Raw genomic sequence first — 16,117 nt, 5'->3', positions numbered from 1 at the left:
GGTCATTCCAAGACCGGATTAACAAAATTCATCCCAGAGTGGCGAGAAACACCATTTGTGAAGGTATTTGCTGTACTTGTCCCTTTTGGCCTGGAAGCCATCCACAAACCGACAGCAATTCTCTTTGCATTCCGCCATTTGCTGACATCATTAAGCCCAAATATACATAATTTTCTAGTGAAGCCCTGTGGAAATCCTGTCCTTTGCTTGCCGGAAGATTTGCTTTCTGTGAGTACCTGCGCCCGTCCCACCAACTGGGGCGGGGGGGCAAACGCGCAGCAGATCCTCCCCAGGCCAGGCTGGGCTGCGTTGCCCCCACCCCACAGCTCCCCCACAAGACGGAGACCGGGGGACACCGCAGCCACAGCCCTCCCCATGCCACCACGTCCCACAGCCGTACCCAGCCTTCACCCGACCGTCCCCAGGAGTGGAATCCCCCCACCCAAGGGAAGGGCTGGGTGCCGGGGTGGAGGGCAGCTGGCCCACCCGAGGCCCCCACGGCTCTGCCCCGGCTTCGGGGCCATGCTCAGAAATCTTCCTTAGTGTCCAAAAACCTCAGCAGAGGGTCCTGCGCTGCTGTCCTCAGCGTCACCCGCAGCCCCGCCGCCAACTTGGCTGCTGCTTCCGTCCGGTCATTTGGAGACAGAAATTTAGCAGCAAAAGAAAAAATTAACCCGTGCAGGGAAAGCCCCCGTTCCAGGCTCAGGAGAACCGAGACGGGACCCTCTGCAGCAGAACCACGTGCTGAAGAGGAGCAGTCTGGGGAGGGCACATGACGCGGAGAGGGAATCCCATGGGAGAGGAGTTTTAGAGGAGTCCCCCCACCCGGAAAGCCCCTGGCTAACCCACACGCCCTCGCGGCTCCTGCGGGTGGAGGAAATCCTTCCCACAGCCCCGTGGAAGAGCAGGTGCCTCCGGTCACCTTGGAGCAGCCCCAGTCGCTGCCAGTCCTCGTGGTAGCCCCATGGGGGTCACGGCTCCCTCCACCACCACCTCCCAGCCGGCGCTCTGAGGGGGCCCAGGGGACCCGGACCCTCACCAAGGGGGTGCTCAGGGCTGGCACGTGGGGCAGAGAGGTGCCGCACCGCCCCACTGCGTGCAGGGGGGGCAGCTGGGGCTCCACTCAGGGACACCGTGCGGTGGTTTGCCCTGATCCACGGATGTTTGCCAGCAAGAGGAAGCCCCTTGCAGCAGGTCGCATCCGGGGGCAGCCACACCACGGGAGGGCAGCGAGGGGTCTCCAAGCCCCCATGGCCATGCAGGAGCTGGGAGAGCCCTCACACCTCACCCTGGCGCAGGGAGGTTAACAGATAGCCCTGCGGCAGCCGAGCACCGGCCATCTCCAGCTGCTACGGCCACAGGGCTCGGGCTATGCCGGGGACCCCTGGGAGGGCATCAGACAGCAGCGTGGGGCTGTGCCAGGGCCTGCTCAGGAAGCCCCAGGTGCTCTCCTGGCAAGGCAAGGAGCAGAAAAAATTGTATGTAGTCATGGGCACCGCATCCAGAGCCACAAACTGCCCCCAGCCCAACCTTCATGCCTCATCCCAGCGCAGAGCCACAGAAAAACCCAGTTCAGAGAGGACTCGGGAGGGTCCCTGGGATGAAGCCCACTACCCTGACCACCACCGGCGAGGAGTGGGGCTGCGGGACGGCTCTGGCGAGGGTCCGCTCACGCTCCGGCCTCCCCCAGACGCCCGCGGGTCTCAACACTTGCTACTCTCGACAAGGAAAGCCCCTTGCCTAGGTCCATTTCCCCAAATCCACCGGAAAAAAAAACAACTGAGAGCCTCACAGGGATGCAACGGACATCTGGGCAAGCTCGTCATACAATCAGTGTCACAGGGTTGTGCATGAGGCGGACACACAGAGCACAGGAGGGCATGACTCACAGACGCAGCACTGTCAAGTCTTTGGAGAAACTTGCATGAACACCATCAGTTAATTTGCTTTGTTACTTTTGTGGGGGGGTTTGATTTTTATTTCCATGGTGCATCCAAAGACAAGTTGTCCAGCAGTTTGCTCAGAACCCCTCGGTTTTCAACTCCTAGGATATGTTAAAGAAGAAAGCACTATTTTAATGTTTGGTTTTTTTAAAAAAATAATTAAAATAATTTGCATAGCTAAACTGTTGATCTAAGGCTTCTATGAATGGCGTGGTTATGTTTGACAGACAATGTCCATTAAACAGAGAAAGACACTAGGAAAGCCCCGTAACATTTTTTTTTATTATGTTTTTGTAACACACGCGTGCATACACACCCCTCTCTCTCTCTCAGGAAGGGAGGTCCCCATCTTCCAGCGCCCCTTCGATGGAGGATGTCAGGACATCCTGCCCTTTCCTAACACCCAGATGGTCCCAGCAAACAACAGCAGCTGCAGCTTCCCTGGCCAAGGAAGACCCCTACAAGCTACCACTGGCTCCAAGGGACATCCCACACAGGCGAGCGCATGTCCTGCCTGGTGACACCCAGATGTGACATGGAGGTTCCTGGATTTCCAGTCTCCATCCTAACGCGTTCACGCACACACAGAGTCACACACACCAAGTCCAGCTGCGCTTGGGTGGCCCCAGCCTCTCCTCAGGAGCCCTGGCAGCGAGGCGAGCAGCCAGCGCGTTTGCTGTCGGGGCCAGGGCCAGCCCCTGCAGAGGCATGTGGCAGAGCAGGGCTGGGCTGAGTCCCACCCCCAGCATGCGGAAAGGCAATTCCCCGGCGGGAGCTCGGCCTTCCCAGCTCTGCGCGCCTCTAAGCCCTCCTCCTCCTCACTGGGAATGAGCACAGGAGGCTTCCACACATGCTCCTCCACCTGCCCCAATGTGACAAGAGGGCTCCATCCTCCCTGTGGCTGCTGCAGAACACCCGGCGCAGCTCCTCCCTGCTCTGCCACAATCCCCCCACGGGGCACATCCAGCCCACGCGACACCGGTCAGCTACAAGCAACCTAAACAGGCTTTTAGGCTACACTTTTGTCAACCGGCTGCTTCTCCCCACACAGACAACCCAACAAGCAACCACTGCATGACGGAGGCCAGCATTTTATTTTTTTTTTAATATGGAATTTAATTTAAAAGTAGAAAGAAAGAGTCCCCCAAACAATAAATATTATGCCTTCATGAAATAAATTAATGTAAAGATTCTGTGCAGGGGGAAGTCGCTCCAATCAGAGATTCAACAGCAACCAGCACTGGGTCCAGTGTCCCCTCCCAACCTTCTCCACTGCCTGGCACTGTTCAGAAGCAGCAGCGAGCCCACCTACCCCCAGATCTGATGGGCCACGGCAGGGCAAGATGTGGCCTTCACACAGCCTGGCAGGGCCACGGAGCCAGGGAAGTCACCAGGATTCCCCTCCAATGGCCACCGAGACAGATGTCTGGGACTGCTCCACTCATCTGGCACACAGAGCTGGCGTCAGACCCACAGGACCAACCTACCTTGGACGGGACTCTCCACAAGTGCCCAGGGGAGACCCCTGCCAGCGCCCTGCCCTCCTCGCCACCGCACGAGCCTGCCTGGAGCCCTCACACTAGTTTCATGTGAATTTGAAGAGGATGACGAATTGTTTGTGGGGTGTTTTGTTTCTTTTTTTTTTTTCTTTTTTTTTTTTTCTTTTTTTTTCTTTCTATTTTTTTTTCTTTTTTTTTTTACATCAATTTCCCCCCCTCCCCAGCCCCCGCCATACATGACATAGAAGACCCCCCCACTCCCTCCCTGGTAAAAACACTTTGTCCCCGACCCTCTGCTGGAGTCGCTCCCCCGGCCCACACCTCCCGGGGCGAGAGAAGTTCACAGATAAGGCAGTTCGTGTGAGAGGGAGCTGGGCCCTGCCAGCGGTCAAGCCCGCGCCTCCAGGCCTGAGAAGGGCAGCGACTCACAGCACCAAGCCTCCCCCTTCCAGACAAGACAGAGAACAGAGACAGACAGACAGACAGAGCGTGGGAGGGAGGCACTCCTATGGTTTGCATCGCTGCTTCCCTCCTCCCCTGGCTCTTGCTCCCCCAGCCCTCGCAGGTCCACTCTATCCCCCTCCCATCTCCCAGCCCCTAATACAATTCAGATCCTTGACAGCTAAAAAAACAACAGAAGAAAACGAAAAGAACAAAACAACCCCCACGCCACACCCTTCGCATCCTTCTCCACCCGCTGCTGTGGCCCAGAGGGGAAATCCTGACTCCCAAAAAGGTCCTGCAACTTTTCCCTCCTGGCGGAGCTGAGACCGAGCAGGAGCTGGGCCCATTATTTCCCTGTGATCTCTATAACATCGTCGTCTTTGTCCTCGTCATTAGAGCTGCATCCCACCTCTGGGACCTCCTGGGGTTCAAACTGAGGCACCTGGGACCGAAGGAGGCCCCCGGCCGGGTAGCCCGAGTGAGGGGATATGTAGCCAGGGTAGGCAGATGCCATGCTCCTGGGAAGGCTGCTAGGCAGGACGGGGGCTGGGAAAGGAGCAAACATCCTGGGCTCGGGCAGGAGTGACTGCGTGAAGGGAAGCGAGTAATTGGGCAGCACCCCCGTCAGAGAAGGGTTTAGCATGAATGAGGGGACGCTGGCGGTGGCTGAGGTAGCAGCAGAAGAGCTGGCGGTGCCGGCTGTCAGCAGAGGGTCAGTAGTCACAGGGAACACCAGATGAGGGTCTGGGAGTAAATTGGGCAGCTGGTAATAAGAGGAGCCAGTGCCCATGTACAAGGAGTTTCCTGGTTGGGAGGCAAATGGATGGGTTAGGTTGTGGTTTAAAGAGACAGGAGGCATGGCGAACCCACCAGAGACGGGGTACCCGTGTTCGTACGGCTGCACGGACGATGGCAACTGGCGCTTCTTCTGCTGCCTGCGGGCTTGCTCCTCTGGAGCCGACGGTGAGGTCGACTTGCGCTTGTTGCCCCGTAAGTCCAACACCGAGTGGGCATCAACGTGCTGGCTGGTGGCCGGCAGGGCTGAAGACACGGAGGGAGCCATGCAGTGAATCCCCATGCGCTGCTCGGCTCCTCGGGCTGCTAAGCCGGGCGCGTTGTCCATGCGAGCAGGGTGGCCTTGTGCTGCGTTGGTGCTGGGAGAGCTGTGCCGGGACTCCCGGGCAGCCGCTGCCTCCGCATACTGCTGCAGCTCACTGATGATCTCGGGGCTGTCAGGGGATATGGGCCGAGTGAGCTCCTCCGCACTGGGGAGCTGTGGTGATGAGGCACTGTGTCTGCCATTGCTTGTGGACTCCAGCGAAGAGCTCTGGGAGCCTGGAAGCAAGGAGATGGAGCAGGTAAGAAAGATGACCTTGGAGAAAAACCTGGGGGCCAAGGAGCAAGAGTGGAAAGGAAGGCGAGGATATCATGGGAAGATTGTGGGGTCAGCTCCGAACACAGGCGTGATGGAAGGCAGCCAGGGAACACTGCCCCAGACACTTGGGGAGAAAAGCATATGAGGAAGCCTCACGCAGCACCCACAAACCCCTACCTGAGGCAGCTGTCCGACGGTCTTCATTGCCCTTCGGCTTCCCAGTGGTCCGGATAGCAAAAATCCGCCCGTCGCTGGTCCGGATATAGGTCCCTGGAACAGAGGCAGAACAACTTCATTCACAGCTCCCGTGAGGCTGCCCAGGCAGGAACAGGGGAGCACTGCTGCATCAGGCCAGCCCACAGATCAGGCAGGGAGATCAGTGGGGGGCTTCTGCCCCTTCCTCACTCCTCATTTCCACCCTTTCAGCTTTCCCGGGTTGGAGCTCACCCCCTCCCAATGTGCTGCCAGTGGGAAATGTGGAACTTCATGCTTGGGACTAAGTTTGTTCTGGGAGCACCGGGAAGGGTTTGGCCGCCCCAGTACATGCAGTGGGCGTTGTGAGAATGAGACACCCAGCCATGAAGTTCAACAGCTCCTCTCAGAGGCAGCAGCAGCTGCAACAGCCCTGAAGCAGCAGCTACAACAGCACACCCAAAGCATGGGCTGCAACAGAGCCACCGCAGAGTCCAGATCTCCTCCCCTTCTTGCTTCTTTTCCTCTCAAGGGAGTGATTCATGCTTTTACATCCTTTTCTTTCCTAATTAGCATTGGCTAGGACCCTATCCACAAGTCTTACCCAAGAGAGACTTACCTTTTGTCCCTCGGATGATGTGGATGCTCTCGCCAGCACTGATTCTTGCCTGTACATCAGTCGATGTGTTTGTACCCGGAATCACAATATCTGGCAGTGGGGAAAGAAACTATTAGAACAGCGTCTGTGAAAGTACACACCAGCCACAGTCAGGAGCAGGGAGGTGCACCACCAAACCCCTTTGCTTGCTGTGCAGTTGTCTTTCCTATGCACTGTGCTAGAAGTAAACCCTGAGTTTATTTCTGAGCAGCACAGGAAGGCAGCAGAGGCTCCAAGGAAGCAAAAGCCACACAGCTCTGGCACAGTATCTCCCCAGTCCCAAAAAGGACAACTGGCGACAGTATTGCAGGCCCTCTCACAGGGATTTCACTCCCAACAACTCGCCAGCCCCATGCTCCATGACCCTTGCACACCTGCAAGGAAAGTCCTGCAGGTACAAAGGAACCACTCAAATGCAGCGAGGCAGTATCAGTGTCTCTCATGCCTGTCTGCCCACAGCCCACGTGGGCATCAACAACTCATCCTGCTTTCTCAATTCACCATGGGCACCACGACTCAACTCACTGTGAGCAGCAGCAACTCACCTGTGGTGGTGACAATCTTCTGCACAAAGACACCGGCTCGCTGTAGATAGTTGATGGGGAAGTTGACAGCAGGGTTGGAACTTGAGGTTGATCCTGCACTACCCATGGGGACATGCCGGGGCATCATAGGAATGGGGGTGGATTGAACTGGGCGGACGCTTGCCACTGGCTTGTCCTCCCCCTTGAGGGCTGGTCGCCTAGCGAGAGAGGAGGGAGGAAAGTGCAGTGCGTCCCCGACAGGGTTAGATGTCCTCTGCCCCCTTATTTCATGTCTGCAGGATGGGAGGAAGGAGGGGGGAGGCAGGTACTCACCAGTTTCTCTGGCTAAAGGCAGGGATGCTTGTCAGGCTCTGGTCACTGGCTGGGTAATACTGTGCGTAGGACGGCCGGGTGTAGGGGACGGATGCTCGCTTTTCCTCCTCATAGCTCTTCTTCGCTGCTTTCTTCTCTGCCTTGGTCAGCTTGTGCTCCTTCCGGTCGATCAGCAGTGACTCATGCTGAAAAGGCTCCTGCAACCCCACAGCACTGAGGTTTTGACACCAACACACCACAAGAGGGAACCAACATGCCCTAAATGGCAGCCACCCGGTCCCTGCATCACTGCCATCTCCATCCCAGGCTGGAGCAGGTAAGAAGGGAGCTGGGAGGCAGAGATGGACATGGCAAAGCATGTGCGGGTCACGCTGTGCATGTGACCAGGGCTCAGCTTGAAGAGTGACAGAATCAGCTAAGCCACTGCTCACCATCGCTAAGCCTGCCCAGCCAGGGCCATTGCTTACCATGAGCACACAGCAAAACCCACTAGCCAACGGCCAGGCTAAGAGTGCAAGCACGGAGCCTGCCCAGATGTCACACAGCCACCCGAGCCCCACAGCACCCAGCCACAGGCCCACTCTGCAGCATCACCCTACCAGTGAAACCCTTCACAACACAGGCAAGTGCTGGCTGTCCCAGCTTTGTTTTAAAGCCACCCCAGGAAGACAGCTGGGAGCAAGCTGGGATATGCCACCGCAGCCCTCCTGCCCAGCACCAAGTTGAAGAAAGAGGTGCCCTACAACCTGCCCCCAAACTTGTCCAGGTCAGACGTGGCTCTAAATGTCTAGAAGATATTGCAGGGAAGGGCAGGGCTCTCAGGGCCCTCTCTAGAAGATTTTTTTACCTATTCCCACCAGCACACAGATGTGTCCTTCTTGCTACCATGTCCCCATCACACAGACAGGCTCCTCTAGACCTCCTCCTGCCTGTGCCTTGCTGTGCCAGCAGGAAAGCAGGTTGGTCTTACCTTGGTGATGAGGTGAGGATACTTGAGACAGGCTAATTGTAGAACAGACTCCTTCATCTTGCTTGGATTGAGGGAGAGTTGAGCTGGGTCGGATTCCTCTTCCACAAAATGCAGCAGGTTCTCCACCTCCCTTCGGGTGAAGTTCAGCACTGGGTTCAGATCATCCACCACCCGATCTGGAAAAGAGAGGGAACAGAGTGAGCAGAGAAGGGAAGAGATAGGTACTGGTGCCTGCTGCCCTTCCTACACTCCTGTCCTAACAGAGCTCCCTCCTTGCAACATGCACGATCCTCAGAAGCCTTCTGTAAATGTCAGGGCCGGGAGAAAAAGTCATCAGCCATGTTTCAGAGATGAGGCTGTTTGACCAAGTCAGGCTGACAAATGCCTTGTGCTCCAGACTGCACAGCAATGCAGTGCGGGTCACTGAGCTCCTGGCACACAGGAACATGAAGCTAATTACGGATGGTGTCCCACTTCACATCGCAAGGCTGAAAACATACAAGCCCTGGGACAGAACTGCAGCCAACATCAGTATGTGCCCTCCCACAAATCCCACCAAAAAGGTGCTGAAATTTACAGAACTCCGAGTCAAAACAGAACTTCCAGAGTCAAAAGCTCAGGAAAGCAGCCACAGTCCCTCTCTCTCACAAGAGCCTGAAAGTTTTCTTTTCCTGCACACAGGGTGAATGGGAGCACATGGAGAAAACATCTATATCCAAGACTCTCCTGGGAGCCAGGCCAGCTGCCAGGGGACTCCACCTCAAGCGCAAGACAGCATACTGGGCTGCTGCCTCTGGAGTTGGGTTTCGAGACAAAGAAGGACACAGGCAACAGTACTCTTTCTGGGTCACCACAACCCTCAGCTGCATGCTCTACAAGAGCAGCTCGACAGCTGGCCAAGCCAGCACAAAAGATACTTTTGGTACAAGGGCAGGTCAGAACTGGATGAAGTCATTATTCTTGGCTCCTAAGTAAGCACTGTAAGTCAAAGGTATCCATATATTGTTGTTTTGTTTTTTGGTTGTATTTTTTTTAATTTGGCTATTTTCCCTCTCTTGCTGCTGGAAAAATGGAGGTACAGAGCTATTTAACTAAGTAATGCCCAGTTTAAGACAAGTAACGCCCAGGCACAGGGGAAAATGGGATGAGCATCTCCCAAGCCCCTAGTCTCCCCTAGTAACCAGGGGAGTGGCGAGGAAGATAAATGGCTATATATTGGACTGGTAGCTCTACAACCCCTACTGCTCTGCCTTGCATTTCTTACAGGGTCTCATGTCACCATCGACTCATAAACATCAAACATAGGCCTAAGATAACACGTCTGTCATTTCTTTGGCTGTTTGATTTTCAACCTTAAAAAAATAAATATTATGAAACCCACGGAAACAGGACTTGAAGGTGCTAAAAGGAGCGAAATCCAGGAGCGAAAGCCAAGGGCAGAGCACCATATCCACGCTTACCTGACATGCCCTGCTTGGAGATCTGACGGTCATAGATCTTCTTCTCAAGGGTGTAATCGGAAACCAGTCTGTAAATGTGGCACGGCTTCTTCTGCCCGTAGCGATAGACTCGGCACACGGCCTGGGCATCATGGCACGGGTTCCAAGAAGCATCAAACACCACCACTCTGTTTGCTCCAATGAGGTTGACACCCAAACACCCAGCACTGAAAATTAAAGTCAAATTTCAAATTGACGCCTTAGTCAATTTTCACAGTTTCTAGGCAGGGACAGCCATCACAGCCAAGAGTCCATGTGGTGTCTATGGGAGGTTCCCTCCAGTCATACAGGCAGCTTCAAACCCATGTTTGGTTTCCAAGACTGTTGCTAAATTGTTGCAGAGGACTAAGGCTAAAATCCTACACCCTTGGGGAATTCAGAAGCAGATGGCACTATCATCTCATAGAGACCTGAGAGCCCACTATGAAGGTATTTAAGAACTGAAAACCCATATGAATACAGAGCATCAGCATGAGACCTCCACTGTGCCCTTCTGCTCCAGCCAACTTACCGTGTGGACAAGAGGAACAGCCAAACAGAGGCGTTGCTGGGGTCATTGAACTGGTTAATCAGTCGTTCCCTTTCCGAGGCAGAGGTGCTGCCATCCAGTCCTGAGAAGGAAATTAAGGACACATCTAAAAGCTCTGTATGTCTGGGGGAAAATCCCATCAGAACAAAACCACTTCCCAAACACTGAGTTTTGGCACTGGTTCCCAACCAATTCCATGTCTTCCTCAAGTCATGCACTCCAGGACCTCAACCACATCACTCTGTACCTCTGATTTGCTCAGCCAGGCAGGTGCAGTGCAGCCAGCCAGGTTGGGATTTGTACAACTGAAAGACCAAGCGAAACATTACTCAAGCTTGGCAAGGCCAAGTCTGAGAGTGCTACAACACACCTAGCCCATAAGGCTCCATATCAGGCAAGACAGACAGCAAGCAGGAGCAGCAGGCACAAAGGCCTCGTGTATGCTGGAAGCTTGAGGCACCAAGAGAAAGCAAAATTGTGAAAGCCTTTGGCAAAACCCCACAGACTGGATCTGAGCACAGAGAGTACAGGTTTAAAGGAGAGCAGGGAGGTACCATGTCTCTGCTCCTGGGCAACAGCTTGCTTCTGGCAGCTCTATAAAAATCAGGAATACCATATCCACCACTCCTGTCAGTCCTGGCCTATGAAGTAGCCACACAAAGCAACAACCCATGCCAGAACAAGATTTAAAGCTGGGGAAGAGAGGAGGAGGAATTCACAGCCCCAAGCTAGTGAGAGCATTCCACAGTGATTCTGGTTTCGGAAGTAAGATCTAGAAAATAGCCAAACAGGAAGCAAAAAGTATCTTTTACAACTTAAAAAAGCACTAGTGTCTAAGTGAGACTTTAAAGACGTCTAACATCTTCCAAGTAAGATGTCAAAAAAAGGATTTAGAAATTATTAGTTAGTTGCTATCAAATTGACACTGTCTTCCCAAGCAAGTGAAGTAAGAACAATCCGAATGAGACATCATCAAAAGAACGCTTCTGAAGAGCATTTTCACACCCAGGGACAACTACAAGAAGATGGTGGGTGAGTTTCAGGAATTAGTCTGTCACAGAGGATCAAAGTGTGTCACACCAAAAGAGAAGAGGACTGGCTGCACTCACTGTAATAGTTGATGTTTCGGACCCAGTTGTGAACTCCTCCATCTGAGCCTGGAGGACTCGGCATTGGTCTCTTTGCCAAAAACTCTTCAATGACAGATAACGTGGACAAGCTCTGGCTGCAAAACCGAGATCTCTATTCAGGAGAAAGCCCCCATAGCAGCAAAAGTGGAGTATCAGAACTCCTCCCCAACCATGACAACACTGACAGTTGTCAAACCCTGTTTGTGGCAGCACACCTCTCACTAGTAAATGCAATAGTGGCAGAAGTATAAAACTCAGGAAGGAAAACCAGGATCTAATACAACAAAGGGGAACTGCCACACCACTCACGCCGTGTAACAACCTCCTAGTACCAGGAGGGGTTCAACTACTCCAGCATTTAGTGACTATAGGATCAACTGTTGATACTTTGCTTACCTGAAGACCAAGATCTTGTCTCCAAGCTTCACGCTTTCCTCAATTAGGTGGAACAGTAACACCATCTTGGGTGAGTTCTCCAAGACTCCAGTCTGATAATCACACAAGATGTCTTTGGCCTACAGAGAAATGGGAGACTATTATAGTCATTGCAGACAGGTTATATACATCCAACCAGGTCCAGGTGACAACGTTATTCCCAACTACTGCTGCTACCTCCTATTCCAGAAGCTCCAAATGACAAACGTCTGGAGTATGGGTGCATGAGCATCCTCTTAACCTCTCATGACTCTACGTCATCTCAAGAACTCTCCTCCAGCCCACTAGATTTACCACCATCTTATCTAGATTAAACTTCATGCCAACACCTTTTTTAGAATAAGAAAGTCCACAGACTTTTTCATCAGATGAAAATAATGGTATAAAAGAGAGTTGCCTGCACTCCAGCCTCACAAGAGTCCCAAAATGCCTACCCAGTGCCAGGCAGACATGCTTATCAAGATGCTCTGTGGCAGAGAAAAAGGATGAGAAATACCCAACTCTCGAACAGAAGAGTCTTTTCTTTGCCATAGTTCAGAAAACTGACCTAACAAAAAGAGGTACAATCTTTCAGAGTAAATATCTAGTCTGTGTTTATCATAACTCTCCAAATGAAGAGTTTTCCAGCAGCGGTACTCACCCACTCATACGTAACAACCTGATTTGCTCTCTCCTGAAAGGGGTTGAAGCCAACACTCTGGAGGAACTTGCTATTGGTAGCTTCTCCGACTGGTGATGCCATAGCATTACTCTCTGTTTTGACTTTAATTCCCTGAGGCTGGCAGCGGGAATTAGTGCTTGCTGTGCCAAGGTCATCCACATCCAAATCCTGCTCGTTTGCCAGATTCTCCTTTTGCAGGGCTTCATACAACACATCTGGATGGTTCCAGATCTGAAAGAGTAAGAAATGAAAGTGGTTAGGCCTGCACTGGCCTGCTCCCTGCCAATGACTGTGGATTGAAAGCCCCCACAGATATTCAAAGGAAAGAACTAATGCTTTGATCGCCTCATCACCATCCCCACATGTAAGGCACTGCAGAGAAACCCAGTCTGACTGCATTAAGGTAGAGAAAACAGAAGACAAGACTCTGCTGTGACACAAGGTACGAGCCCTTTAAACCAAGGCTCTCCTGATTTTAAAATTGCCAAATTCTTTCCTTGAGAACTAAACAGAAGGCCACTATGCACCCCACAAGGAACCAAGACAGAGGAGCCGCTTGTTTGCATTGCAGCAGGTAAATGGTTAGGGTATCAGCCCAGCACCCGTTCAGCTCATGGCTGCAGGTTTCCTCTACAAATTTGAACAAGACATTTAACTTTCCTGCACCCCAGTTCTGGAAGTGGGCACAGAAATTCTGCTGGGCCATTGCAGGGCACTCTGGGGAAGGAAGATGCGCCTGGCCAACCACACTTTTATCTCCTGTTTTCACTCATATTCCTGCCCTTTCCCTTACACACTAGAATATTTATTTGCAGCTCCTGCCAAAACCTACCTTGCAACAGACACAGAAAGCTTTGAGTGGGTTCAATCCCAGCCAGCCACTGTTGCCTGCATCTCGGAACCGGTTCATGAACTCCGTATAAAGGGCCCGCTGGATCTTTGAAAGACGTACCAAAATGACGTGTTCTTCCTTAGATGGGAGCTGAACCTTCAGCACATTGTGGCCTCGCCTGTGGGGGAAATAAAGAGAGAGACATAAACAGAGGGAAGGGAATTTCCATTCTGATCTCTCTGTGGTTGCCTGTAGGGTAAGATTTTGACTTCTTGCCCATCTGGCTGCAGGGAGAAAGCCCTCTAGTTGCGTGCTTCTCTAATGCATGACACTTCCGAGATACTCTCCCTGCAGCCAATCACAGACTGTAAGCACAATTACAGAGATCTGAATGTTACGATCTTCTAGCACAGGTCACAGTGTTAAGAGGGTGATGAAAGTCCTGTTTTCCATGGCAGTTGAAAAACAGAAATAAGACCTAAGGTCTCTTTTTAGCTTTGCCAATGACTAAGACACTCCATTCAAATCACTGGTCCAGCATTTTAGAACCTTCATCTGATAAACAAAGCTGATTTGTTTCCAGAGTGGTGCAGACACTGTCACTTTCCATAACTGAGGGTTCTACCTTGGGTAGAAGATGTCAGAAAGCACACATCCAAATTAACTATTAAGACATGAAAATAAACCTGAGGTCACTCTGGTGCAGTTAGACGTGTTGTTCTCCATTATCAGAGTCTGTAGTACCAAAGCAAACCCACTTTAATTCTACCCCCAAGACAAAACAGACCCATAAGGACCACTTTGCAGCTGACAGATTGAACAAGACAGAGATTCTGAGAGAAATATGCATCTGCTAGCCTAAGAATCTCCTCTGTGGTCTTCTCTGTATGCTTAAGATCCTCACACAAAGGCAGATAAGGTACCTGTTTAAAACTCAAGCCTAAAAAGCTGGATTGATGCGGGGAGGCCTACTGTATGACGTTCAACAAGGCTGGGTCCTGCCCGTGTGACACAACAACCCCATGCAGCGCTACAGTCTTGGGGCAGAGTGGCTGGAGAGCTGCCCGGCAGAAAAGGACCTGGAGGCATTGGTTCACAGCCGGCTGAATAGGAACCAGCAGTGTGCCCAGGAGCCCAGGTAGCCAAGAAGGCCAACAGCATCCTGGCTTGTATGAGAAATAGTGTGGCCAGCAGGACTAGGGAAGTGATTGTCCCCCTGTGCTCAGCAACTCATAAGGCCGCACCTCGAATACTGTGTCCAGTTTTGGGCCCCTCACGACAAGACAGACATTGAGGGGCTGGAGCGTGTCCAGAGAAGGGCAATGAGGCTGGTGAGGGGTCTGGAGTCTGGAGCACAAGTCCTGTAAGGAGCGGCTGAGGGAGCTGGGGGTGTTCAGCCTGGAGAAAAGGAGGCTGAGGGGAGACCTTCTCGCTCTCCACAACTCCCTGAAAGGAGGGGGTAGCCGGGGGGCTCAGTCTCTTCTCCCAAGTAACAGGTGAGAGGACAAGAGGAAACGGCCTCAAGTTGTGCCAGGAGAGGTTTAGATTGGATATTAGGAAAAATTTCTGCACTGAAAGGGTTGTCAAGCATTGGAACAGGCTGCCCAGGGAAGTGGTTGAGTCACAATCCCTGGAGGTATTTAAAAGACATGCAGATGTGGTGCTTAGGGACGTGGTTTAGTGGTGGACTCGGTAGTGTCAGGTAAATGGTTGGACTCGATGATTTTAAGGGTCTTTTCCAAACAAAATGATTTATGATTCTGTAAGGCAGCATGATTAACTGTACTGCATAAATGCAGCAAACAAGCAGGCTAATTTAGGATGAAGGAGCTGTTTGCACGGACCACATCATTAAGAACTCCTTGTGGACTCACCGCTGCACAAAGCCTTCCAGCAGGCTATGCAGGACATGACTGCGATACCTCATGAGACGGACATCTTGAGGGGTGCTGTCAATGCACTGCCCATTCAGGATAGGGCGCTCAAACATGTTGCTGAATTCCTGCCGTGAGCCTAGAAAGTCAGGCCGGACAAAGTCTACCATGCACCAATACTCAATGAGGTTGTTCTGGAGCGGGTAGCCGGTCAGCACCACCCGCCGGCGGGAACGGATGTTCTTCAGGGCCTGCGAAGTGCTGGCATGGCAGTTCTTTATCCGGTGTCCCTCATCACAAATAACCACATCTGGGCCAGGGCGAGACAAAGCTTTCTCAATCCCTGAGGATAAGGAACATTAAGTGTTAGTTAGAGATGAATAAGACAAAGTTCCGGTTTTATACGGTCACCAACTTCACAAAAAAAAAAAAAAAAAGGAGGGTAGTTCTGTGTCCTAGTTTGAGGTACGTTCTGAAAGACAAATAAAGCAGTATTCATGAGTGGCAGAGAGCAAGGCTGATTCAGGAAACAAAATGTGACTAGACACTAGCTCCAATTTAGCATAATGTGGTAACGACCAGACATGAATGTCCCTTGATTTCTGCTCAATGACCTGCACTGCATCAAGTTCGGTGTCTTGCATCAGATCAGACTGGCAAATCTCACACAGACAAAGCCCCAGGTTCAGTGTATTGACTTCCATGCTCACTTGCAGCTATTGCAAGAAATTAAAGACTCGACCAAAGCTCAACAATCTTCTGTCTCCAAAGACACAATCCTGCCCAGCAAAGTTTGATCACATCAGGGATGCTAAGAGCAAGTTATAAGTTGTTTCCCTGTGCTGCCAGAGTTGACAGCCATCTGGACAACAGGATCACACTTTCTCTCTCTCAAGCACTGGCCTCCCACCTTTCAGAAGCTCTTGCTGCCGGTCTTCCTCATCCAAGTCAATAATGACAGGGCCAGCTTGTTTCTTTGTTTTCTTCTTCCTGCCAGTGGCAAAGGACTTCTTCAGTGAGAGGAGACGGTACATCTCATATCCCATCAGCAGCACACCACCTTCTATCACCCAGTCATTCACCACCTTTGCACGTGCAGCTGTTGTCCTGCAAAACAAACAAACCAATTAAACTGTAAGCTTTATCTCCAGTGTCAGTCTGAACAACTGGACTGGAGTCTGCCGAGAAGAGAGAGCCGTTCAACTAATTGAAGTACTTT

General features: G+C 52.1%; 1 protein-coding gene across 4 annotated transcripts in view; it reads right to left on the bottom strand.

The window, feature by feature from the left end:
• Window positions 1-1,873: 1,873 nt before the first annotated feature.
• Window positions 1,874-16,117, bottom strand: part of RAD54L2 (RAD54 like 2) — a 69,516-nt gene continuing 55,272 nt past the window's right edge. For 3 of the 4 annotated variants that reach the window (XM_054215827.1, XM_054215829.1, XM_054215830.1), the window contains 14 exons: window positions 15,809-16,005; window positions 14,899-15,241; window positions 13,025-13,202; window positions 12,172-12,423; window positions 11,493-11,611; window positions 11,076-11,191; window positions 9,949-10,048; window positions 9,399-9,604; window positions 7,939-8,114; window positions 6,969-7,165; window positions 6,657-6,853; window positions 6,073-6,162; window positions 5,439-5,531; window positions 3,710-5,221 (listed from right to left, as the gene is read on the bottom strand). In XM_054215827.1, the coding sequence (XP_054071802.1) occupies window positions 4,233-5,221; window positions 5,439-5,531; window positions 6,073-6,162; window positions 6,657-6,853; window positions 6,969-7,165; window positions 7,939-8,114; window positions 9,399-9,604; window positions 9,949-10,048; window positions 11,076-11,191; window positions 11,493-11,611; window positions 12,172-12,423; window positions 13,025-13,202; window positions 14,899-15,241; window positions 15,809-16,005 (3,253 nt within the window). In that variant the 3' untranslated portion in view covers window positions 3,710-4,232. Of the gene's footprint in view, window positions 2,045-3,709; window positions 5,222-5,438; window positions 5,532-6,072; window positions 6,163-6,656; window positions 6,854-6,968; window positions 7,166-7,938; window positions 8,115-9,398; window positions 9,605-9,948; window positions 10,049-11,075; window positions 11,192-11,492; window positions 11,612-12,171; window positions 12,424-13,024; window positions 13,203-14,898; window positions 15,242-15,808; window positions 16,006-16,117 lie in introns of those variants that run through there. The other variant, XM_054215831.1, reaches the window with a different exon arrangement.

Source organism: Rissa tridactyla, chromosome 10 (genome assembly GCF_028500815.1).
Source record: "Rissa tridactyla isolate bRisTri1 chromosome 10, bRisTri1.patW.cur.20221130, whole genome shotgun sequence".
In the NCBI taxonomy this organism is placed as follows: Eukaryota; Metazoa; Chordata; class Aves; order Charadriiformes; family Laridae; genus Rissa; species Rissa tridactyla.
This window is presented reverse-complemented; position numbering and strand designations above follow the sequence as displayed.